The sequence below is a fragment of the Manis javanica genome, chromosome 2 (genome assembly GCF_040802235.1).
Source record: "Manis javanica isolate MJ-LG chromosome 2, MJ_LKY, whole genome shotgun sequence".
In the NCBI taxonomy this organism is placed as follows: Eukaryota; Metazoa; Chordata; class Mammalia; order Pholidota; family Manidae; genus Manis; species Manis javanica.
The window spans coordinates 164,000,566-164,026,036 of NC_133157.1; the positions used below are offsets into that span (position 1 = coordinate 164,000,566).

General features: G+C 37.0%; 1 protein-coding gene across 18 annotated transcripts in view; it reads right to left on the bottom strand.

The window, feature by feature from the left end:
* PEX2 (peroxisomal biogenesis factor 2) overlaps positions 1–25,471 on the bottom strand; it is a 57,914-nt gene that overhangs the window by 29,086 nt on the left and 3,357 nt on the right. For 3 of the 18 annotated variants that reach the window (XR_012128260.1, XR_012128259.1, XM_073229734.1), the window contains exons 2-6: positions 16,667–16,811; positions 14,696–15,157; positions 6,754–6,859; positions 6,292–6,377; positions 2,335–2,445 (exon numbers count right to left, since the gene is read on the bottom strand). Coding sequence is in view for 9 of the 18 variants with exons in the window: in XM_073229734.1 (XP_073085835.1) it covers positions 2,378–2,445; positions 6,292–6,377; positions 6,754–6,859; positions 14,696–15,157; positions 16,667–16,679 (735 nt within the window). In the remaining 9 variants the exon portion in view is untranslated. Of the gene's footprint in view, positions 1–252; positions 367–2,334; positions 2,503–4,554; positions 5,030–6,291; positions 6,378–6,753; positions 6,860–13,266; positions 15,158–16,666; positions 16,812–24,950; positions 24,988–25,471 lie in introns of those variants that run through there. The other 15 variants (XR_012128266.1, XR_012128265.1, XM_073229739.1 and 12 more) reach the window with 12 other exon arrangements.

Genomic DNA, 25,471 nt, shown 5'->3' on the forward strand with positions numbered 1-25,471 from the left:
GCCACCACAGTGCAGAATGAGATGAGCAGATAACAGGAAAATGGTGGAATGTGACCACTATACGTCCTTCTACTAGGGGCAGTGGCCCAAGAACCTCAAAATCCAAACAGTGCTTGTCAGCCCCACCCAGGTAGGGGCAGGGAACAGCTTGAAAGATAGGGCTAGCACATGGTCCCACCCTAGGATATGGCTTAAATTGAGTCAGGGGAGGAAGAACCCAATACTTAGGAAGTCATAACTTAAAAATCCAACCTTAGTAGTCTTCTTGAGTTGCCCATTTGGACCCCTCCAAGTGTACTTCCGATTTAACCTGATAAACTCTTTGCTGCTTTCACTTGCAACCTTCTCTCTCAACTGAATTCTCTCCTTGAGAAGACAAGAAGCAGTGAAAATACAATGTAACCTATGGGTAACTGATTTATGATGCTCTTTGAAAACCAGGTCAAAGAGTTTAACTCTGATGCAGTAATTAGACAAAAACTATTGAAGAGCTAAATTATAGAATAATAAAGATGGTGTTCATGTATAATTTATTGTATATCCATATACATATGGAAAAATAAGAAGGGAAGAAAAACCCATCTTTCTGGTGATGTAGGCATAGTGATAGCAATACAAAAAATCAGGAATACACCACAGAGGACAGATTTGACATGATGTCATTTAAGGAACAAAGATCCTTAACCTGTTTCACATCTGTGTCTGAGTAAGAAGAAGGTGAATTCTCCATTTACACTAAGTCCTTCAGGTGGAGAGCTTGGCAAGTGAAGCTGATAGTGGGTGCCTTTGTGAAAATGGTAAAAGATGCCCCATCTTTATGGGTGTCTACAGCTTCATACTGGGACTCAACACTTGACATGGGAGTGTGGCCTGAATTTCAGCTCCCCTCCCCCATCCCTCTGACCAAGCTTCCCTGTGCATTTTGGGATCTGGGGATGTTGCTGTGCCAGAGGAAGGGGAGACAAGCCTGGAGGCATTTGACTAGATAAGAGAATAGGATTCTTATTTTAGGTAGATAAAGACTCTCTTGGGGAAGGAAGATTAGACTTTTCTAATGGTTTTACAGGGCAGAATTACAACCAGCATGCAACTATTTAGTACTAGCAGGTAAGTGTTTTAAGTAAATAAAATCACTTGAAGCATGACTGATTTTCTTGGGAGACAGTGAATTCAGTCATTAGAAGTGATGAATGGAGTATGGAAACCTAATTGATACAGATTTTACAGAAGAAGTCTTCAAAAAATTCTTTTGAGTCTGCGATTTGACAATTATTTGCCAAATGAGTGTTATGGCCAGTAAATTCAGGACCACAGAGGTAAACTGACTGTGGCTGGAATTGAGAAAGCAGAACATGGTTTGGTTCTTGAAGGAGGAATATTTCCTCAAATACAAAGTATGGGGGAGAAAATAGAAGAGCCTTTTACTTAACTTTGAATATATGCATAGCTGTATAATGTTTACTGCAGTCAACTATGATTTTTCCAAGGTACCAGATCAACTTTGGCCAGAAGTCCTACTTGAATTAACTGATTTTCTAGCAGAAGTTATCGTGAATGAAATCCTGACTTGACTTTGGCTAGACCATGTCTATTGTCTGCCTGCATTTCCCAGATGTTTCAATATAGATAATTGGATAGCTAGTATTGTTTTTTTGTTTCTGATCCATTGCTTTGATTTGATATACTTTACATCTGAGACATCAATTTTATTTAAAATGGAGGTCTTCAGTATTACCTAACTGTAAATAAGTATACAGGTATGAAGTGTCTGTGCTGAACTGAAGTAAGAAAGAATGATAATTATCAAGTATCTTGTCTCTGTTTAAAAATTAATTAGCCAACTAATTTAAGGAAACAACTTTTTTTTTTGAAAAAATTGTTAGTTTATAAATATTAAGTGTTTTCAAATACTTAAACAGTGGAGAAAGTTGAAAGAATATGGAGAAAGGAAAGCAGCTTGCTAAAAAAGGACAAGAGGAATCTGAGCCAGCAGGTTAGTTACACAGCTAATGTTGCTCTGTCTTTACAAAGAATAAATAGAAGGTCAGGAAGATATAAGTCCAATTTCCTGGTTCAGGAAGTTGCTGCACAGCTTGGAAGATATCCTACTTTCCAACTCATAGCCCTCGTTGGAGATTAGACACAGGTTCTGACAGATCAGAGTGTCTAAGAGTTAATGCTTTTAGCAAAGTAGAACACTGAGTCTGACAATTTGGTATACCCAAACCTATTTTTATGATAGTCATGTAATCAGAATTGCAAGTAATAGAGGAAAATGAACATTCAAAACATCAGTAGTACAGTAAACACATGAACTCAGCAAAACTCAAATACCTTATCATTTCAAAAAATGGATTCTTATTGAATTCACAGAAATTCATTCTTCAATATTTGTTCGTAGAATGCCCACCATGTGACAGCCTCGTAGGACGGGAACAGCAGCAGCTACAGCAAAAAGCATCCAATGCTTCTTTTTTAATCAGTCATTGTGATTGTCTTGATCTAACACACAACAACTAAAACAATAATTCAATTCGAGTAGCTTTATTTAGCAACTAGAAAAGTGTATCCTTATGGGACATCAACTATTAATGAATTTAGGGTACTGTAATTGTTACTGAATTAAAGGAACCTTATGTCAACATAAGAAATAAAATATTTTACAAAATAATATTTACTCTGTCTTATGTGGCAATTTGTCATAGTTTATTGCCATTTGGCATGAGTATAGTGTAAAATCATGTTCAGTATTGTAAGGTGTTTTTGTATTAGTTACCTGTTACTGTGTGACAAACTACCACTTGAAGATGGAACCTTGTCTGCCAGTTCCTAGATCTGCAAATGCTTGCTGAATCAGAAAGGTGTTGACTCCAAGTACTCATTGAATCAGACCATTGCTGTTTTCCTTAAAGATGAGAAGAAACCCTCTCTCTCCACTTTGGCCAGATTTTGTCCTTCAGGCTCCAGAGCAGTATTGTGTATGCCTTTGTCTTACAGGGATCTTCCTGAGAACATTTCTGTTGATCTCTGCTGGCAATTCCTCTATCACAGAGTGTGTTGGTTAATTTTATGTGTCAACTTGGCTGGCACTGTGGGGTGCCCAGATATTTGGTCAAACATTATCCTGGTGTTTCTGTCAGGATGCCAGAGCACCAGGATGAGGTTAACATTTAAACTGGGAGACTTTGAATATAGCAGATTGGCCTTCATAATGCAGGTGGGTCTCATCTAATCAGTTAAAGACCTGCATAGACCAAAAACACCAGTCTGTCATGAGCAAAATTCTCCAGCTCACTGGTCATCAGACCAAAAGTGCAGCATCAGCTTTCCTGTGACTCTAGCCTGTTGCTCTACTATGCAGAGTTTTCCAGCCTCTAGTATAAGCCAATTCCTTAGAATAAGTCTCTTTCTCTGTATCTGCATACCCTATTGGCTCTGTTTCTCTGGAACCCTGACACAAGGTTATACTTATTGCACGATGGTGGGCAAGACAGATGACAGGATGCCATGCAATCCTCTCCACCATCCCTGTCATGGCCCCAGTGCAAGTTGATTCAAAATTCCTCTAACATACACATATGTGATTCTAGAAGTACACATAACCTTGTGATGTACATATTTGTATATACAGAGCTGTCACTATTTTGGACTGCTTTCCCAAAATAGATTCTGAGAAGTGGAATTATTGGGTCAAAAGTTGTGTGTTATTTAAGGTTCTTTGTTCATACTGGCAAATGGCTTTCCTCAAATATGTCATTACTGGGCCTTTATCACTAATTTATATTTACATTCATATAGCGCATTGTTATTCTAATTAGCACTTCTTTGATTACAGTCAAGTGGAACATATTTTTTAAGTTTATATGCCATTATCATCTCCTTTTGAGAAAATTGTCTTTGTATATTTTTTTACTCATTTTTTGGGTGGGTAAGGATGGGAATTAGGACATTAACACTTTATCTTTTATATAATTTGAAAATATTTTTATTTTGTTGCTTGCCTTTACATGTTTACAAAGTTGTGTTTTATTTAAGTAAAGGAAATATATATTTTTTTCAGTGAATATTTGGAAAATACACAAAATCACATAGAAGGAAATAAAAATCACCTGATTTCCCAGAGATGACTATTACAAACATTTTGCTACAAATTCTTCTAGTCTTTATTTGTGGCTATATTTTGTTTTCAGGAAAATATAGTAATATTGTGTAGTCCTCTTATACTATTTATAATTTTTTCCCTAGAATATTAAATGAAAATCTTATCATTTATTAAATATTCTCTTACAGCTGATTAATCATCTTCCTGTTGGGAGATTTTTGGTTATTGTCAATTCTTACCATTTTTAAATAGGGATGAGCATCCTGGAAAATCAATCTCTCTGTACAACAGAATTTTAATTTGTTATGGAAAAAGAGGCATATTTTAAGGCTTCTGATAAATATAACCAATCTATTCTTCAAAACAGATTGGTTATATTTATATTTCTATAGTACATTTACACTTGTATAGTAATATAAGAAAATGCTTGTTTTTCTGTAGTCCCAACAATATTTGGTGTGATTATTAAAAACAACACCAGCAGAAAATAAGTTTGACAATATTTAGGTTAAAATGAGTTATACCTGTCTCTTAATATTCATTCTTCTATTCATTCAACTAGTAATTACTGAGGATCTCCATGGACTAGGCTGAGTTCTGAGAAAAAGCTAATAACCCCTCCTCTTCCTGAATCATTTTCTCCATTTTTGGGTCAAAAGAAATTTTTGACATAGATTTTTCCTCATAAGTATCCAAATGTCTCAAGAATATACGGTGTCTCCCCTATTTCTCAGTTTATAGCACAATTACTCAAACAGAATATTTTAACCAGTGTCATTGCTGTTAAGGCCAATACTCTAAATGGCAGTATGGTAGTTCCATCTTAGTAACCTTTTTTTTTCTTCTTATACATTACTGATTTTTATTCAAATCAATGTAATGTAGAGGGTATGGACAAGCCAGTTGTACAAAGGTCTCTGGAAGAAACTGTGAAATAAAATTGAGAGGAGGTTTGTTATTATAGAAGGTGGATTTTGAGTCAGAAAGATGTTAGCCCTCACTCTTGCATTGTAACCTTGGATAAATTATTTAGTTGCCTCTTTTGTGAAGTGTTACTTATATAACATTTTTCTCACTGAATAAAAAATTCTAGAAGAGTATCAGCCACTTAGTGGAGACTAAGGATTTTTGGTTTCAGCCAAACTTTGTCTCCTTTTAACAATCCTATCTCAAGTTTTGCTGCTCTGTGTCTGAAGCATCCCGAGTCCTCACTGCTGATCTTGGAAAACATAGATCTCCACTGGAGAGGACCAACATGTGCTTTCTTCTCTAAATGCACCTTATAATATGAACCTGTCTTGGTCCTGCTCATGCACAAACTGGAGCCTATTTTCCACAATGATAACCAGTTTTCATGAGAACTATGAACTCTGTATGGGCAGAAAACATCCTCTGTTGCATATTTCTGTATCCTCGGTGCTTACCCAGTATAGTGTCTGGTATTCTGGAGGTCCTTCTTGATTATTTATTGATAACTATTCATCTGACCTTGGATGATAAGGGCTCACATATTAAATCTCAAGAGTATTTTTTTTTCTTATTTCCATGTCCCTTCTTTGTTTTACCTGAAGGTATCGTACATACCTATCAATTCAGAACTTAAATGTCCCCTTTCCTAGAGACAGGGACCTACTACAGGTCCCTGATGGAATAAATTACTCACTTCTTGATGTTCTCCAAGCACTTTGTCTATTTACTCTCATCATTTTCTCCCATTGGGAGACCCTGATCTCTTACTTATCGTTGAATTTCTAGTACGCAACATACTAAAGAAAGTCTTCAATAATCATTTGTCTGAATTGAATGGAGAGGAACGCTTTGCTTAATCATTTCTATGACTTTAAATTTCAGTTTGTATAAAGGAGAAGCCAGTTTATAATGTACTTGAAGAACAGTAAGTAAAATGAGGTAACATGCAATAATCAGGAGGTGCAGGGGGTTGAGGAGACAGGTTTTAATTGGTGGTCCCATAGTTGATGGGTGTATGTTCAGGGCCCAACTTGCCCATTTCTCTGGCTTCCTCTATTCTCTGCCTGTTGCCAGCAGGAAACCCACTAGGGGGCATCACATTTCATGTAATTCAGCATAAAAGAGATAATGCTCTGCCCTTACAGACATACTACTATCCAGATTCCAGGCACCAAGACTGGCTCATGGGCAGATATTTATATTTCTCAAAACACACTCACTTGTCTGCATAAGAATGGTCCTGCTGAGACAAGTCCATGGGCCGTCCTCATGTAACTCATTAAAGGAAATGTGTGGGTAACCAGAGCTACAATGGAAAGCAGAGGGGGTAAATAAGGACCAGTTTCAGAATCTAATTGGTTGTCTTGAAAATCTGTTACTTCACCCTTGTAATACTTCATAATTTTGTGTTATTAGTAAATTTAATTATCATGCTTTTGATTCAGGCTTTCAATCCCATGACTAAGGTGTTTTTAAAAAAACCAGACTCGTATTTCCTAAGGCTTTTAGGAGACATTTAACTGTTTTCCTGTGATATTTTCTGAGAAATTTTCATTTATCATATATGGCCTTAGACCATCACTGAATCTGCAGTTAAGAAGAAATTTCTTTCTTAACTCCATATTTTATAGTTGAATGTTCACTTCCCATTGTCATCTTTGAAACACTGGACAAAACTTAACTCAAGTATTGATGGTAGAATTTCACAAGGATACTCCCAGTAGTTGCAATGTTGATAGAAAAGTGGACATTTCCTCATTTTTCCACAGCCCACTACAACCTGCATTGCTGTGGAGTTGAAAGAGGGAAAGTAAATATTATTGAGGAAAAAGGATTTAGACTTGGAAAAACATTTTCTTCTTTTAATATTTCTAATTTTACTTCAGCAAAAGGAATGAATGTTTTTGTTTTCAAACATCAAGTAATCTATGGATTTCGAATTTTCTACCAGTTATCCGTCCATATATGGAATCAACACATGCAGGAAAGACTAGGAGACTGAGTACTTAATTTTTAAAAATAAAACTGATGAGACTGCAAATGATATTCAATCCTATTAAAGAGACTAAGCAGAGACCTTAAAAAGAAAATCCTTACATTCCTTGCATTGGGATCGTGTGATATGGTTCCACAATTCAGGGAGATTGGAAATTACAGAACATCTACAATGAAATTGGTTTTCTGTGGAAAACTGATGAATTACTTACTGCCAATGACTAGAAAGAAAAGCACTTGTTTATGCCCTTATGTAATGAATTTTTATGAGGTGAAGTTTGCTGTTTATAAAAAATACACTTTAAGCTGCTGTAGATGTAAAATAATAGAATTCAGACTTCAGAGCAATGTATTACTGCAAAGACAGTCCCTAGCAGAATATTATCTGCTTACAAAACACCAAAACAGGCTTATTACTTTTATAATGGAATTAAAAAAAATATCTCATCTACCCTGTTGGATTCTAGAAGAAAAAGTGTTTAAAGAGACATAGCTGAAATTGACAGCTTCAAAATTGCATGTATTTTCAAAGAAAAGTTATTCTCTTCTTGTGCTCCTGAATTCCAACGGTTTTTTCCCTCAAAGCAACAATCCCACAGAACATTTTAAATTAAAAATGGCATTCCTAAGATAAACTACAAAGACAAACTGGGGGTGCTGGCCCCTCTACACTGTTACAGAAAAGTATGTAGATATCTTCCCCAAATAATACCATCAGTTGTTCTGCTCAATAATGTGAGGAGCTTCATGATCAAACTCCAAACTCTTGCCTTCTTCAACCACATACTGAGCATCTGTATTGCATCAGTCACTGGGGCTGCAGTATCACCAAGAAAGAGGGACAAACAGTTTCTGTCCTCACCGAATTCAAAGTCTACTTTGCTGTTTAAGAATTATCTTGTTGAAACTGAGGAACATCACACACAGTTTTAGATGGAGGGTCATTGCTTTCACATAATTCATTTGCCTTTTGTATTTGATAGGAGGTAAGCATTTTTAAAGCAATTAACCATACTGCAGTACCTTATAATTTTGTTGACTAAAAGGGCACTCTTACACATTGATGTGGATTTAAAAGTAGAGGCTGTCAAGAGAGGATGCTATTTTCTCAATGCTTAGTGAGATGTGTTTACCAGGGAACTGTCCTGGAGACATCTCAGAACCGAGCAGCCCCTGGCTCCATTAATTCTGAATTGTGACTATTTAGAAAAAGTCTCAGCTGAAGTTCAAGTTTGCATTATATCTTATTGGCAACTGAACCATAAAAGTACTTTTGAAATGTCAGCATTTTTGTGTCCACATCTGGAAGGAATACAAAATCCTGGACCAGACCCTGTCTTGATTCTTAGTTGAGGAAATATGGTCAACCCATAGGCTTAGGTGAACTAATATACAAGTATTCATGTCAACTGTTTTGATCTGGTGTATTTATTTTAGATACTTTGACTAAATTATATTTACACAAATACTGTCCATTTATTTACAAAGATTATACAAGTACTTTAGGAAAATGAAGTGAGAACTTTTTACCTTTTGTTGCCTACATACTTCTAAGTGGTTTTAAAATATATATATATATATATATATATATATATATACTATATGAAGGCATATTTGATATTTAATCAAAAAGTATGAAATAATTCAGACTTTTTCAACAGTTGCAGTTGGCCAGAAAGGCAGGCTTTACTTATCATAATTTGAAAATGGGTACTCTAGGGGTTTTTAGGATCTTATATCTCCTAAATACACATATTTAAAAAACTTGTTTACTAGCTGTGCACTTTTTTTTTTTAAAGTTTAAAATCCGCTTGTTGCTTACAAACTGCAGTCCTGTGCAGACATTTTACCTCTGAATTTAACTGGAACAAATTTGGCCACAAGATTTTAAATAAATAACTTGTTCTGGTTTAATTAAAAAGTATTATATGCTCACTGTAGAAAATTTGGGAAATATAGAATAGTATAAATCAAAGTTGAGTTACAAAGACATTTATTTATTGTAAGATGCATGTGTCTTTCATAGTTGAGATATTACTTAATATCTTCCTTCATTTTAGTATATCGTATGTTTTTATGTAAAATTATTCATATAAATTTTTGCATAAAATTATTTTCCATGGCATTTATACAATGTTTGGGTCAATTAAATAGTTATACTGTTTAATTTATTCCCCTACTATTGAGCATTTATGGTGTCTAACATCTTTCTTTATTGTGAATAGTGCTAAACTGAATATCACTTCAATAAATCTATATCCAAATACAGTTGGCTCTTGAAAAACGGGGGGAGAGGGAAGAGGAAGAACAGTTAGGGATGCCAAACCCCACACAGATGAAAATCGACAGATGACTTTTCAATCCCCAAAACTTACTACTAACAGCCTACTGTTGACCAGCTTTAGCACTAACCTAAAATAAATTAACACATTTTGTATATTCATTATATATTGCACTCTCACAATAAAGTAAGCTAGATAAGCACAATAAAGTAAGTTTTTTTAAATTGTCACAAATGTCCAGAGATTTTTCCAATATATTTACTGAAAAAACCTGCATATAGGTGGACCTATGTGGTTCAAACCTGTGCTGTTCAAGGGCCAACTGTACTGATATTTCCTTGAGGTATGTTCTCAGGGTCAATGGATATAAACATATCCACAGCCATCTGATTTTAAAATTAGCTTTACTCAAGTTTCATTGGCTCTGGGATTTCAGCAAAGGCACAGTTGAGTCTGTTAAGGAGAAAAAGTTACTCTACTGTTAATGAGAAGGAAAGTGAACTACTTATTGAGTTCCGTGCTTTTGGATTTCCTAGCAATCCAAACCAGGAGAAACTTGGTTTAACATTTTTTTGACTTGTTTTAATTGCCAGAAGACAACTCAAGGCAATATTCTACGAAGGCCATGGTATAAAATGGTGTTTACTTTTTAAAAAAATGTCATTTTAAAACCATAAGCTTTTTCCTGAAAATATTGAGAGAATAAGAGACTACCAGGAAATTTGAAGGTATATTTTGCTTTGTTTCATGATTTATGTACTCTTTGAAGGAAAAAAAGTCCCAGAGATACAAGTCAAGTACTTGCTAACTTGCTTTGGTTAAGAATAGAGATGTATACACTACATATTAAATTTGGCAGCAGAGAACCGTGGAGTATCAGTTCTACAGACAATATGGCCAACTGGCTTTGGCCAAAAAGTATGTTTAAAATTGTTCTGTTACTGAAAATATCTCTTCTTAATTCAGTAACATTTATTGAGCGCTGTTAGAAAAATAGCTTTTTGTTAAAAGTAAAATGTTCCAAATTAATCAAGTTTTTGCAGGTGAGTACCAACATTACTTTGAAGTCTTCCTCAAAGAGAGCAATACTAATGTCCCTGCCTTCTTAAGCAAATCATACAGAACAAAAGGTAGCTTTATTGATCCTGTCATTTTTTTAAAAACATATTTAATTTTTACTAAACATTTCCCATTCTAAATGTTACCAGATTATAGTATTAAAAGAATTTTTTTTCATTGATACCATATTTTCTATTATTTATTGTAAACATTCCTATTATATATATAAAAAAAGCTTGCTTTTACCAGTTTATTCCCTCCCTCTTACCTGTTATTTTTAGTCTGTTGTTGAAAGTTCATTAGAATTCTATTCAAATAAGCTGCCTCTAAATGTTGACTCAAGAAACTACCTCATGTGAAGAGCTTTGGAGCATGGAATCTGTTGAAGTCTATTTTAGTTTCCTAGGGTTTCGTTTACTTCCAGGTTCCTGACCATTTCAGATAGTGATACTGTTAATGTACCACAAACTAACAGAAATAACAATCATGGCTGACACCAAAGATTATTTGCTGTAAGCTTTGACCTGGTTTTCTTGCTTTTACTCATACCTCTCCACACATTAGTCATAGTGAACCTTTAAAAATGTAAACTTGATGTTACCTCTCTGCTAAAAATCTTCTGCTGACTTCCTTATTCTTGGAATAAATCCAGGTATTTTTTCACCATGGCCTGCATGGCCTAGCCCTGGCCACCTCAGCTCACTTGCTCATTCCCTACCTCTCCTGTTTCTCACTCTGGTTGCCATTCCCTCACTAGGCAATGGACTTCCACCTCAGCTTGGCCACTTCCTTCTCCTGGCACTCCTTCTCTGCTTGGCTTTCTCCCTCATTCCATTCAGATCCCTTTTAAAATTTCAGTTCCTCAGAGAGGTCTTCCATGAGTGTCCACTTTAAGACAGCATCCTTTGTCTCTCTCCATTCCCTTAGCCTGTTTTGTTTACTTCAGAGTACTGACATAGAAATTTTCTTTCACATTTGTTGTCTATTACTCCCTCCAAGAATGTAAACTCCATGAGAACAGGGGTTTTGTTTTATTCATGAATATATGTCTGAGTACCGAAGAATATCTGTAGGGGCTCAATTAAATAATTTTTCAAAGAGTAAGTGTGGGTAAAATTGCAATATTTCCAGAATCTCTCACCTGGCCTTGGTGTATCTCCATATCAATATGTGTTTCCAAGGGGTGGAGAGAGGTAGCCATCTCCATATCAATAGGTGATTTACAAGAGGGAGCAAGGGCATATCTGGACCAGAGAGGTTTGGTGGAAGCCCCTTTTTTGCAGCCAGGTTGCGAGAGATACAGGTGAGCAGAAGTGGATGACTGCTTGTAAGCAATAAATGGATTTCTCCCACTTTATTTCTCCTTTTGACTGATTTTGGCTCCAAAGGTAATTTGTCCCAGCTGGGAACATATTTTTCCCCCAGGGTTAGAGTAAGTTATTTAATTCCCATTACAGTCCTAAGGTAGACATTACTGAATGTGCACTTCATATGTTGATCACACTGAATCTTAGAGAAATTAAAGCAGCTTTTCCAAAACCCACAGTCATTGAGTATTGAAGGTACAGGGGCGGGGGCCAGGGAGCAGGACATGCCTTGTGTTAGCTTTGATTGCTGTGTTAGTATTTTAGATATGATCACTGAAACCACTGGATATGCTAACTACACAAGTAGCAAATCTGATGGGAGAGAAAAAAAAATGTTACTGTAAAAGTTTTTATTTTCCCAAGGGGAGATGCTCATAGCTGATGGTTAGGTTTTTGAGGCTGAAGTAGAAACATATCAGGTAGCTAAATATAACCCCATTTACCTGAACCTCAAGCCCTGAGACCACTGGGGTGTGGGAACAGAAGCTCCAGTGTTAAAGCAAGTCTCCTGGCAGCGCACAGGCAGGCAGGCACAGAATGGAGTCTGGGACTGTCAGCAATGTGGCCAGCAGGCCTGGCGCTCTACAGTTAGGCAGACCTCCAAAGGCAGCACTTAGTGCACAGCCAGTCATAAACCCAGGGGTTATAGGTTGAACGCTACCTGCATGAGCGCCTTGTGTGCCAAGTATCCCTACAAGTAAGAGAAACAAAAATAGTAAACTATAAATAAAAACAATGGTATTACGTGTGGCACACAGATAGCCACTTAGCTCCTCCTTCAAGGAAGGACCTGTTGCCCAGAGGTGGGAAGCGGGGTCAGCAGACTGCCTCCAGCTGTTAGCTCCTGCAAGGTCTGGCTCAGTGGCCCAGAGATGTCATGTTCCAGGACACCCGTTCCTGGAGCAGCCCACATACAGTGAATAAGAGCTGTGGGGAAAAAGGCCTGACAATTTGGGACCAATCCAAGACATAACAGACACTAGCCCCAGAGTACCCCTCAGGGTTGGCTGAGGCTGTCAGGCCTACATTACAGTTCTCATTCCATTTCTCTTTCTTCTGCCTCTTCCTGCTTCTTCATTTCTTTTCATAGGTGTGGACCCAGAATGAGTATCTTGTACTTCAAACCCCGCAACACCTGTTTCTGCAGAACCCACTCTGTGATGTTTATGTTTAGTCGCTCAGCTAATAAAATGTCTCTATTGGTGCACTGGATCGAAGAGGTAGGCTTTGGTTATTTGGTGCTGAGCAAAACAGACTCTGACCCCTGGGGGTAATCGCTTAGTGGTGTGGTAGACATTAAATAAAAATTAAACATTAAAAAAAGGTCTTGTATTAAAGGTCTTTAGTGACTGTGAAAAGCCATTAAGCCCCCATAATACTGACAACTCTATTAGCATATAGGTAAAGAACTGTGTTTTCATGTTACAGTTTTAACAATATGGGCACCTACTCAGAATTTATTCTGCTATCAAATGACACCATAATGAAAATGTAGGTATAACAGTATTTGTTTTTATTCAATCCTTTTAAATCGGTAATCTAAGATAAGCATTTAGTTATTTATGTCCTTATCAAACAAGATCACTGGTGGAATTATACACTGCATGTTAATTTTTCCTATAAAGGCAAATGTAGACTCACGTAGGGATCTATTGTTTTTACCTGCCCTGTGTCCACTACTCTTGCAATAGCACCTCCGTTTCCTGTGGTGAACCACCCACTCCTTGATTTTAGGTTCAGGTGGTACATGTAAGTGTGTGTCACTCACATTTGTGTTATCAGAAGCAGTATTTTTCCATCCTGGCTCACGAATATGCACATAATCCCAGGTGCATCAAAGACAGTGAGCTCCTGGACTTTGCTGAAACTGTTTAGGAAAGAAGTTCTCATTCCAGTGGGATCAGTAGAACATGTAAGTCTTGAGATTCCAGTGACCCTCATTTTGCCTGTGAATGAAGCCAACTTCAAACCTCTTAAAAATTGGCTTTGGAGAAAAGCTGAATATTACAACTGGGCATCAGATCTTAAGGTTTAAAACAATAGGGTATTATCACCCTCAGATTATGATGATGTTATAACATCACTGAAAATAAATACACACTCATCCTAGAGTCTCCAGAATCTTTTTTTTTTTTTAAGAGTCTAACCTCTTTCCCGGAAATAGCAAAATAAAGAAGCATTCTTAGTAGTCATCTGACAAAATCTGTCATACAATTCTTGATATTAAAAACTGGAAGCAATGACTTAAAAAAATAATTATCATTTACATAATATATTTAGAATCATGTGGTTTCCAGAGATTAGAATTTAGTCATACCTGGAAAGGAACAGAAGATAGTGGCTGACAAGTATGTGCCCTAATAAAAGACACATAAATGGTAATCTTAGGATGAGTAATATTAAGAACTTGAATGTAATACTGTTTCTTAGAGAAAATAATTTTAGTTTCTAAAGAGCATTCACTTCTGACATCTCAATTCCCGACTTCAATGGCTGTAGACTGTGTACCTCTGTGCCACACTTGGGACAAGTAAAGTACATGTCAAATAAGAAACTACTCTTAACACAGTAATAACAGAAGATGTGCTCACATCCTATGGAATGGGGCATGGTGGGCCACTCTCCGCACAGAGCACACTGTTTGCCCCTGGTGACTAATGCATTGTCGCTATTAGGAATGCCAGTCAGAGGGATACACCATGAAGATAACTTGGCTTTCAACTTCTGGATATTGACAAGTGGTAAGAGAAAAATCAGAAACTCGGCAAAACCATGCCAGAGAAGTTCCCGATTCATATACTCAAAGCCAATTTCACGTATGTTTTGGGGCTTGCAATATACAGAACGAATGCCTAGGAGACGTTCTGTCAAAGTTGCAAACTTGCCCCTTTGAAGGAAAATCAAGAAATTAATCAACTCACCTAATTTTAAAAGTCCAATCACAAAATGCACACACTGCTTGGCTTTCCCAAATGATGCTAAACGGTGGTTTCGAAACAAATCATAGCATCGTTCTTCTAACCACTTCCCACCAATTGTACAGACAGCGTACCAGAGCTTTTGATTTTTACTTGGTGGCTGGTATTTCAGGTTTGGGGAGAAATCGTTTTTGTACTGAATATTCAAAACTGACTGTCCCACAGTGGCATTTTTAGAGTAGATGGTGAATCTCCACAAGAAAAGCCACAAGAGCGCTTTCGCCTCTGGTTCAAAATGGGCCAGCAGCCCGGGCTTAAACCCATGGAAGCACTGAGTGAATTGGGACCAAACCAGCTGTTCCAGTGCCTTGTTTAGTTCAAGGGCATCCAACTGACTTATCCTCAGCACTCTGCTTGTCCTCTTTGTATTGTCTTCTCTGGAAGCCATATCTTCTTTGAAGATCTCTAGGAAAAGATACAATTAGGGAGCACCATCAGTTATACCCTCTTACTGTAATACTCAACTCACTTGGAAAACAGTGATACATAAATGCCTCAGGACACATATTAGATGGGCCTTCAGTAGTGTCAAAACAGCAGAGTGAACAACCACTTCTTCAAGGAAATTCCTTCTCTTCCCTCTCCTCCCTCCCTCTTTTTCTCTGCTCCCCACCCCCCCGCAACCCCCTACCAGGACCTGTTTTTGGCCTCCTCATCAAGAAGACACAAACAGGTCTTAGTAAGCGGTATCCTATTTCCACAAATTACCTCTACGTAATCTAACATGTTCAGATATTTTAGCCCGGAGATGATAAAATCCTGAAGCTAACAGTGATAAGGCTGAATAATAACATGACTAATGGAGAAATACATGAACTTAATACATACAATGAACTTTATGGGACACTGCAGTGGATGGTAAGTCAAGATCTCAGTTTAACTTCCAGCACTTCAACTGACTCAAAGGTGTATTTTTCAACAAGTCATTTTATCTTTCTTAAGTACATTTTATGTAAAGGAAGTTAGAAGAACTTTTCTTCTGAAGAAAATAATTACTAGCACAAAGCAACATGAATGCAGAAATGTCATTACCAAGCTACTAAAATAGCACACATCATACAGTTTTCTAAGAAAGAAAACTGATGTAAAAATATATACTAAGATCATATCATGAATATACTAAGTAAACAAATAGTTGCTAAAGGGACAAAAGTCTTTTAAAATGAAATAGAAGCTGATTAATGGTTAGCTAGGTATGACTGACTCATTCAAAACACATTTATTAAATGCCTATGATATGCAAGCCAAAGTGATTAAAATACCCAGCGGCTGCTGTTGTCAAAGAATGGACAGACCAGTTTAGATATTTTACATATTATTAATGAACAGGCAGATCCAAACTATCACAAGAAATCTGTTTAAATTTAGTTTCTAAAATAGGCTTTGAATACATGGATCTTGATCCTGATCTCTGGGCTTTCAAAGGGTCCAGTGCGCTAACCGGAAGAACAGGACATTCTTCCACTAATTGGGAGGCAGGTGTCCTGCTGAAGCTCACTGCTACCAACTGTGTAGCCATTGTGATCTTGTGTAAGTCACTTCACCTTATCCCTGCCTTGGTTTCTTTACTTATATAACTAAGGGCAGGAGACAAAATGACATCTGAAGTCCTTTCAAATTCTATTATTTAATGAGTTTTACTAAAAAGATGTTTAATATAATTTGTTAGAAGTTAAGATTGAAAAATGCATCCTAAATTAAAATTATACTTCTTGAAATCGGGAATATCTTTGAGAATCAACAAAGTTTTCAAGAGGGACATTTTTAAATTACTCCTGGATCCTAGATGACTCAGTGACAGAAGACTACACACTTAACAAGATCAAGCATAGGTAACAAAAATGACTATTAAATAATAGGTTGTTTGAGGCTGTTTTCCTCTCACACCAGATATATGACAGGAATACTTCTCACCAACATATGCCATCTGCCTTCTGTGGTGATCTCACCTTTTTCCCCTTCCTGCAGCTCCCTCAAGACTTCACAGCCTATTGCTCTGGCAGTGGGGATTTTTGCTGCAAATTCTTCTGTGAAATCCTTGCCTCATACTAGCCAGGAGCTACAGGAAAGAAAGAAGGGGGTTAGGACGATGTTCCTTTTCCTCTCTCTCTACACGTCTAATCAATCCAGGGTCTGTTCTTTGTCCAGAATATTTTTCTAATCCACTCATTACTTTATCCCCCTGCAAGCCTTTTCCTAAATTCTGGCTGTCCCCATCTCTCCCCTGATTACTTCAATTTGTCTAGCTTGCCTTTTGCCTCCTTCCATGTATTTCCTACACTGCAGTCCTTGGATAATACAAGCCTCCCTAAATCTACCCCACACTTGCTTTCTTTTCTAATGCTTCGACTGCTAGTTATGACTTCTCTTGTTCACTTGTGGACACTTTCTGCCTGTCCCTTCATTTGGGACAGTGTGTTCCTATTCCTTAACTGGAAAACTCACAGTAAGTTTTTAAGCACTGGCGTAGGCATCTCATCCTCCTGTCTCTCCAAACTGGAGTGAAGCTGCCTCTTCTGGTTGTTTCCTTAGCACTCTCTTCTTCCTCTTTCTTGGCCTTTATGCATTATACATAGACCATTTTGCTACTTTAGGTACTATACATAAACTACTTTTTGTTTATTTCCCCCACTAGAGGACAAGCCCTATTGCAAAGAATTTTTGAGTCTTTGTCTCAGTTCCCTCTTAGCAACTAGCACAATGCCTGGATCACAGACTAAATCCTACAAATATAGATGAATAGATTAATTAACAGGATAAAAATCTAGCTTGAGTGGAGGGTAAAAAAATACAAATTCTCCTCCTTTAACTTTTTAAACTACCATATCCAAACTGTTGATTACTACTTATTTCAACATGTTTTTCTGTGCATCTATTTACCAGTTAATATGCTGGAGCTAGTGATACAGTATTAGAACAGACACAGTTTCAACCCCTGTGGAGACTATATCATAGTGTTGGGAGAATTAAGAATGTGCTATATAAAATGATAACCAGGCAATTGTGATAAGGTGGGATAAGTGATATTCAAGGGAAATTCAGGGCCTCATGCTTACAATTAGACCTCAGAAGGTCAGAGAAGTCTTTGTAGAGAGGTAACATCTAAGTAGCCATTGGAGAGGCAGTATCAGCCCAGTAAAGGAAGATAATTATGTTATTCCAAGCAGAAGGAAGGCAGGAGACAGACCCTAAAGGCCCTAAAAGCTAAGTTGAGCAGGCTGTATTTTATCAAGATGGTAATGGGCAGCTGCTGAATAGTTCTAAGCAAAGAACTAATCAAGCTTGCATTTTAGAAAGCCTGTTCTGGCCACAGCTGAGAACAGATTCAAAGCTGAAAGCCTGGAGGCACACAGACCAGTGAAGATGATGTTATATGATGGTTTAAACTAGAAAGGTATCAGTGAGGATTAAGAAACAGGTACTTTTGAAAACTATGAGGTGGTAGAGTTGACACAATTTAGTGAGAAATAAGCCAAGAATAACTGAGTTGAGTAATTGAGTGGACGACAGTTCAGTTCCCTGAACTAGGAAACACATGCAGAGATACTGTTTTGAAGGGAAAGATATTAAATACATGTAGTTTTAGAGAGCTGAGGCTCCTATGAGATAGCTAAAAAGGTCAGCAGGCAGTTATGTGGATATGGAACAGAAAATTTAGGTTGAGATTTTGAGTGTGAGGTCCCTCTCATATAATCTATTTTAAATCTATCTACATAAAGGCTAAGATCAGGGAGGCAGCAATCTAAGATAGATAGGTCTTGTCCATTTATAACACATTCAACTTCTTTGTTAACAGTACAATCCTTTTCTCCTAGTTTTCCTATTTCAGCCACTATGGCATTTCACTGGTTATGTTCCCTGATGTCACAGGTATCAGTGGGCTTTTCCTTTCTATGGGCGGTCTTCACATCACACTCCTCTAGTCTTATTATTATTCTGATCTACCTAGAGGTTTTCAAACTTGAGGGCTTACCATGATCACTTAGACTTGTCAGACTGGGGTGCCTCATCTCCAGAGTTTCTGATTCAGTAGGTCAGGAGTGGGAGCCAAGAATTTGCATTTCTAACAAGTTCCCTGGTGATACTGAGAATTACCGAGCTAGTCGATTTCAAAGTAAACTTCATAAATTTTTGGCATATCTGTCACCCATAGAGCTAAATGCTGCATGCCAGCCCTCTTACTCATTTCTCATTTGTTCTCAGCTCTGTATCTACAGAGGCTGTTACAAGTCTTGCTCTGACTCAGGCTTTCCCTTTCTTTTGTTAAGTAGTCCTTGTGAGATTAGGGACCATTAACGGAGTCTACAAACTCTAAGAGCAACAGTACATCCTAGCACTGCTAGGTGCTGAGGATGCAGAGACAAAAACTTGTCCTGCTTCTCACTCAAGGACCCTGACCAAGGTCTCACAGGGAGGCAGGCAGGTAAATGGACAACTGGGGCAACAAAGGAAGTCTATGGTATTAAAGGTTCTCAAAGCCAATACATACAATTTACACCTCAATAGAAAAAGAATTCCAAAGTTAATGAAAATATCAATGAATAAAATTATTTTTCTCCTTTTCTGCTGTTCACAGATTTTCTCTAACATATCATTTAAGTAATTAAAAAACTAAAATAATTTTTGAAAACCTTGTAAGCAAACCAAAATCTATGAAGTGATTTGCCCACATTTACCAAATCACCTCTTTCTAACCTCATTATTATGAAATCTGGGGAAGATACAGTGTTGTAGACACTGTTACAATATACACTGTTATCCTATACCCCTAGGATAAAGTACAAACTTCTCAGACCTAATCTAGCCCAATTCTGTCTCTGCACCTCTGTAACTGTATAACCCACAATTCCCCAGTGAGCCTTTAACTCCAGACCATTCTTCAGTTCTAACTCTGTGCCTTGTTCTCACGTACCTAAAGCACTTACCTTCCCTACTAACTATTCCCACTGCCCTCAAATATTTGCCCTTCACATTCCAATTCTGCTTCAACATTCTCCATGAAACCTTCATAAGTATATCCAACTTATCACAATTTTTAACTCTGACAGAGACTTGTCTTTGCCACTTACTTCCACCCTCAACTATCTGCACTGTGATTTCAGTCATGCAAACACTTCTTCTTTCCCTAACTTCACTGTAAGCTAGTAAAGGAAAGTGCCTTACCTTACTTATTTCGCAAAGCACCTGCCCTCTACAAAATGACACTGATACCTAGTTCAGTTCTCCTCATGCAAAATCTCCCATGGTTCATGCTATTGTGGGAATATGGTATATATTACTCTTGTAGTTCAGTGGTGTCTACAAATCTCTGTCTTCCCCAGGTTTCACATCCTGTGGTCAGCAAGATGAGGGATGCTTTCTTATTGTCAAATTACCCTTGAATAGCTCTGACCATACTGAATATTGATGTAAGACCAGCACTACCAGTCCCCTCCTCTTTCTCTTCCCCTGTCCCCAGTACTGGACTGGCTGGATTGCTATTTTTTTGCTAAGGATCAGATGAAATACATGGCTCGTGTTAGAGGGCCAGCTGTGCCAATTTATTTGTCTTTAAATATTAGAAGTCACAATCAGTTCCAGATTGTGGCTGATGAATATCTTATTAATCTTATATAATTTACCACAAAGATGGGCTGCTCAATAAATGTCTGTTGAATCTGTATGTAATGGAAGGAGTAGCTTGGTAGCTAATCACTGTACTGACTTGAATACTGCTTGAGGGTATCGAGGTGCACTAGATGGTGAGGGAAGCCATCTCTTTCTCAGCTTCCTTGTTTGTATTTAGTGAGAAACTGGTCAGCAGTCGTTTCTCAGAGGAATCATCTATTCCAAATCGCTCATTTCTGGAGGCATCATACTTAAGAACATTTAGTAAAGACAGGAATTTTTAATGGCTGCCAGAAAAGGACACTTAACACACTTTTGAACCAATCCAATATTTAACAATCTTTATTATCAAAAATTTCTTTCTTATTCCTTCTGTTACAGTTTAACTTTTTTTTTCTTTCCTCTTTTTCTTCCCATGCCTGGCCACAATGTAGATAAAGAACAGCTGGGCTCAATCTCCCTATGCAAGATTCTTTAATAGACTAAAAGACAATTATTAAACTGTTCTTTAGCCTTTGCTCTTCCAGATGAATAATTTGTTTCTCTATCTTTAGTTTTAGGTTTTATTTTCCATCATTTTAGTCATTTTTGTGACTTCTTTTAGTTGTAAACAGAACAGACACTGGCCATTACACACTATAGTTTGTTAAAGTGGAATACCCCTCCTATGCTCTACATTCCTATTCAGGCAACTGTGACAAGCGTGGAAGAAGTGGATTTAAAATCAAGCATACCTGAGCTCAAATTCCAGCTCTGTCGCTTACTTCCTATGTAATCTTAAAAAAGTTATTAGCCTCAGATTCTTCAAAAAATTGGAAATAACAGCTACCTCACAAAGTTGTTGATATGAAACCACTTACTGTTTTGAAAGCGGTTTGGTAACTGGAAAGCACTATTCTTATTATTGTATTGTTACTGCTTTGGCCAGGGATGGGCATAACAAGAAAAAGACAGAGTTGACTTTAGCAAATATCATTTCAAAAGACTGACATCTTCCATCATTACTCACGCTAATGCCTCCATCAACCTGTGGTAGAATAATTTTTTTTCCCGGAAATATTGACTACGATATTAAAATGTAACTGTGGTAGTTACACAGTGAAATGATGTCACCATTATGTCTTCACGTGTGGGGGCCCAGGTGGGAAGGGGGAGACACATGGTTCTGGGGAACTGCATCTTATCTGAAGGGAGATGATGGAGTAGGGATTCTATGAGAATGGGGATGGGTCCCAGCATGACCAGCTTGGTCACTGAACCTCCATCACCATGGTCATGCCTGTTACTTGGAAGCAAAGAAACCTTAGGAATGCATACTGGTAACATCTGACTCTAGGGTATTTGCTAAGTGGGGCATGGTACAGGCAGTCCGAGATGAGCATCCAACCTTGGTTCAACACCAACAAACCACGTTCAGGTCCCCCCACTTCCCACTCTCTCCTTTCTGGCAGGCGTAGTTATTCTAGACTACTGGAGTTAGAGAAAGACTGAAGAAACTGATGAAACAGAAGCAATTAATCTGATTATGGAATCTGCTTCCCTCCACTGCTGTACAATAATACTTGCCCAATAGGTGTGAAGCACAGAAAAATGCCACACATGCCTTTAAGTCACATAGTTATTCTAAGTATATGTTAGGCAGTTTGTGTTTCAATGAATCCTAATTCTCTGACAAATGGCTACTCAATTTAACCTGTTTTTATTGAGCACCTACCAAATGTCAGGCATTCTCTTAGGTACCAGGGATTCGATCCAAATATTTAATTCTCAGTTAACTTCCTTTTATTCAAGCACTTTTAAAGAAATAGGCTATTCCTGAATTCACGACTAGGCATTGATTTCTGAGCAAAGCCTGGATCTTGAAATCTGGAAACGTGACAAAGGATCACATGATTCCCTGGCCAGAAAAGAGAAGAGTGGTATTTAAGGCAAGGAAACAGGTTGTGCAAACTCCAGAAATGTGCAAACCATGAAACCTGGCTATGATCTATCTGGAAGACATGGAGATGGGTTCCAACATTAGCTGCATCCTTGGTTAATCCCCATCAATGTGGTTTGAGCTTGTATCTGGAAGCAAAGAATCAAGCCAGAGCAAAATAGGCTGGCGGAAGAGTAAACCCAACCACTGGCCTATTTCTTCTTACTTTCAAGAATTTATGTAAGCTTTAATAATCCCCATATTATTGGTTCTTGTAGATTAGCATCTAGTTTCACGAAAGTAGGCTTCAACTTGAATAGTTAAAAAAAAGTACAAACTAATCTGTTTTATTGTTGTTGTGATTGTTTTTAATCAAAAGAAACATTATATTTAATTCAAGTGGATTTTTCCAGAATGCCAAAAACAGGCAATGCTTTTTCCTTTTCTGCCATGAAATCTCATTCTTTTAATACAGAATCCTGTATCACCCTCTCCTTCACCAATCCCGTTCCCAAACTATACTAATTTAAGATTCTAAAAGGCTAAACTGGGGGAAACATTTATGGCCATGCAAAGAAACATAAAAATAACCAGTTAAAAAAGTATAATTGGCACTGAATAATACTAGTGTGAGTGAAGGACACTACTATTGTAAGAACATGTGAAAATGATGCTTAAGGTAAAATCAAGACCAGATTAAAAGTGCAGCATCTATAAGGTTAGTATGATTAACTTGTCACATAAATATGTTTAAGACAAAATAATCTAGTACTAACAAATGTTAAAAAGGTCTTCTGCTGTTATTTTATCACTAGGCATGTCATACTGCTTTTCCTTCATAGAAAAAAACAAACTAGGAAAGTCATTTACTAAGACCAGTGTGATATATAACCTTACTCCTTAAATAATTCATGCTTTCCTTTTATGCTTTTCATTCCCCTAAATAAAACTTTGTCATCTATATTGTATTACAAAACCAAAACAAGTGGTTGTTTCTCACTAAAGAGGGAAGAATTTTTCAGGATGTATTTCAGAGATCTTATTGAGTACAGTGCAAATTATGAATGAATATATTTTATTTAAAACATGTTATTGACAGAAATCTATCAATAATAATGTGGGTATTGTCAAGGGCCTGTCAATATTAATGTAATTATGATTAAGGGGATAACATGGATTTTTAGCTATAATACCAAGTAACATCTCTTACATTGCTGCTATCAATATCTGCATTACTATTGACCTGTGCCAAGACTCTCAGTATTAGATGTATTACCGTTAGGCATATTTGTCAATGCATGCTGCCTACAAAAATTCTACATTTAAATTTACAGTCCTATAAACTCTATCAGCAGAAACATGATTCTCAAGTAATCTCTAAGGTGTCAAACCCATTCACGTACCTGCTGCCAGGCTTTTTCCAGATCCACAATATCAACTAATTTTCAGTATGAAGAGGTTGTTTGCACACTATCCTAAGGGTTTTAGTAATCAAAATGGATGAGAAAATATACCCATTTTTCCTTTTAGGTTTTAAAAAATTTTAAACATTTGATATTATGAGGTTATGTGAATGAAGTTCTATAACGAGAGACCTTAAGCTTTGAACCTACACCTACTACCTTATTTCCTTTGTGTAGTCAAATAGATTTACTGTCCATTGTATTGAAATCAATACTAATAAATGGGACATACATCAAAGAGGGATTTAACAGGACACTGATTCGCAGAACACATTGCAAACATGAGCAAAAGAGCAAAAGCTAGGGCAGAGACCCATTAGGACACTGTGACCTCTGGCACTGGAATAGGCCTAGAAATCAACAGCTTGTAAGTTCAAATCCCACTCTGCCACAGGCTTGCTAAGTGACTTCTCACTGTACTTCTGTTCTTCTCTTTCATTAAATATAAACTAAGTTTCAATAGTATATAGATATCTAATGCTATCTCAACTGTACTCATTTGGATCTAGACAAGACATGGAATTTTTAATTTTGTTATGGACGCAAGACTTTGCAATTACTCTTCAATAGAATCCCCATTAAAATCCAAACAGGATTTTTCTTTTTGGGGGTGGTAGTGGGTATACAAAAAAATGTTCCTAAAATATATCTGAAGAATAAACTTGAGAAAAGCATACATTTCTCCAAAAAGTGAATTATGATAAACAAGTTGCCTGGTAGAGAAGAAATACATTTTTTGTTTAGAGAGAACAGGAAAAAATTCAAATACTACAATCTTCAATTAGTCTTACAATTAGTCTTACAATCAGTCTTACAATTGAGCACCTTACCTATTTCATTTATGGTACATTTACTCAAGTATCTAAAACTAACACAAAATACTTTTTTTAAACCTTGAAACAGAATTTCCAGTACCTTGACTTAGTTTCACAAATACATTTTTAAGAGAACAGAATGGCACTCATAATCTTTTCTTTCAGAAAGTTAATACTTCTGAGTCTTTAAGAAAGAAAGCACATTGTGAAAATAAAGAGCAGATGTTTGAATGAGTATGGTGGTGGGGGGAAGAGTTAAACTGGTTCTGATTAGTTGTGTATTCTAGCCAAGGTTCACTAGTAGGCTGTGTGACTCTGGACAAGTCATTTTACTACACTATACTCTTTAGCAGTTAAAAAGTTTAAAAAACAAAAAAGCAACTGTAAAAGCCTACCTGTCTAGAATCCTCAGAGGAACTGTTTTATGAAACCCTGGAAGAGGAAGAAAAAAATAAAAGAACAGAAATGGTAATGTTGTGTATCAGTCTGGAAAAGGCTAGAGAAAGCAGAGAAATCAGAACAGAACATATGAGACAAAGACACAATCATGGAAAAAAAGAGCAACGTATTATGGAAGACAATCCCAGCCAATTTGTGAGTTTACAACAGTGGTACACATACATCATTTACTGGTTATTAAGTGCTAATAAGTGACCTTTGCAAAATTAAGCGTTAAAAAATTTAATCCTTACAATACTATGAGAGGTTCTTTTATTATTTCTGCTTTAAAACAAGGAAACTGAGGCTCAGAGAGATTAGGTGACATGCACAGAATCACACAGCTACAAGGGGCAGAGCCTAGCTCTCCTCTACTGACAAAGTGGCGATGGGCCTAAAAGATGAAGATAAACATTTAGAATGGACATGCACATGAAGCAGTTTTAAGAGGTTAAGTACTAAATGACTAAGAGTATAA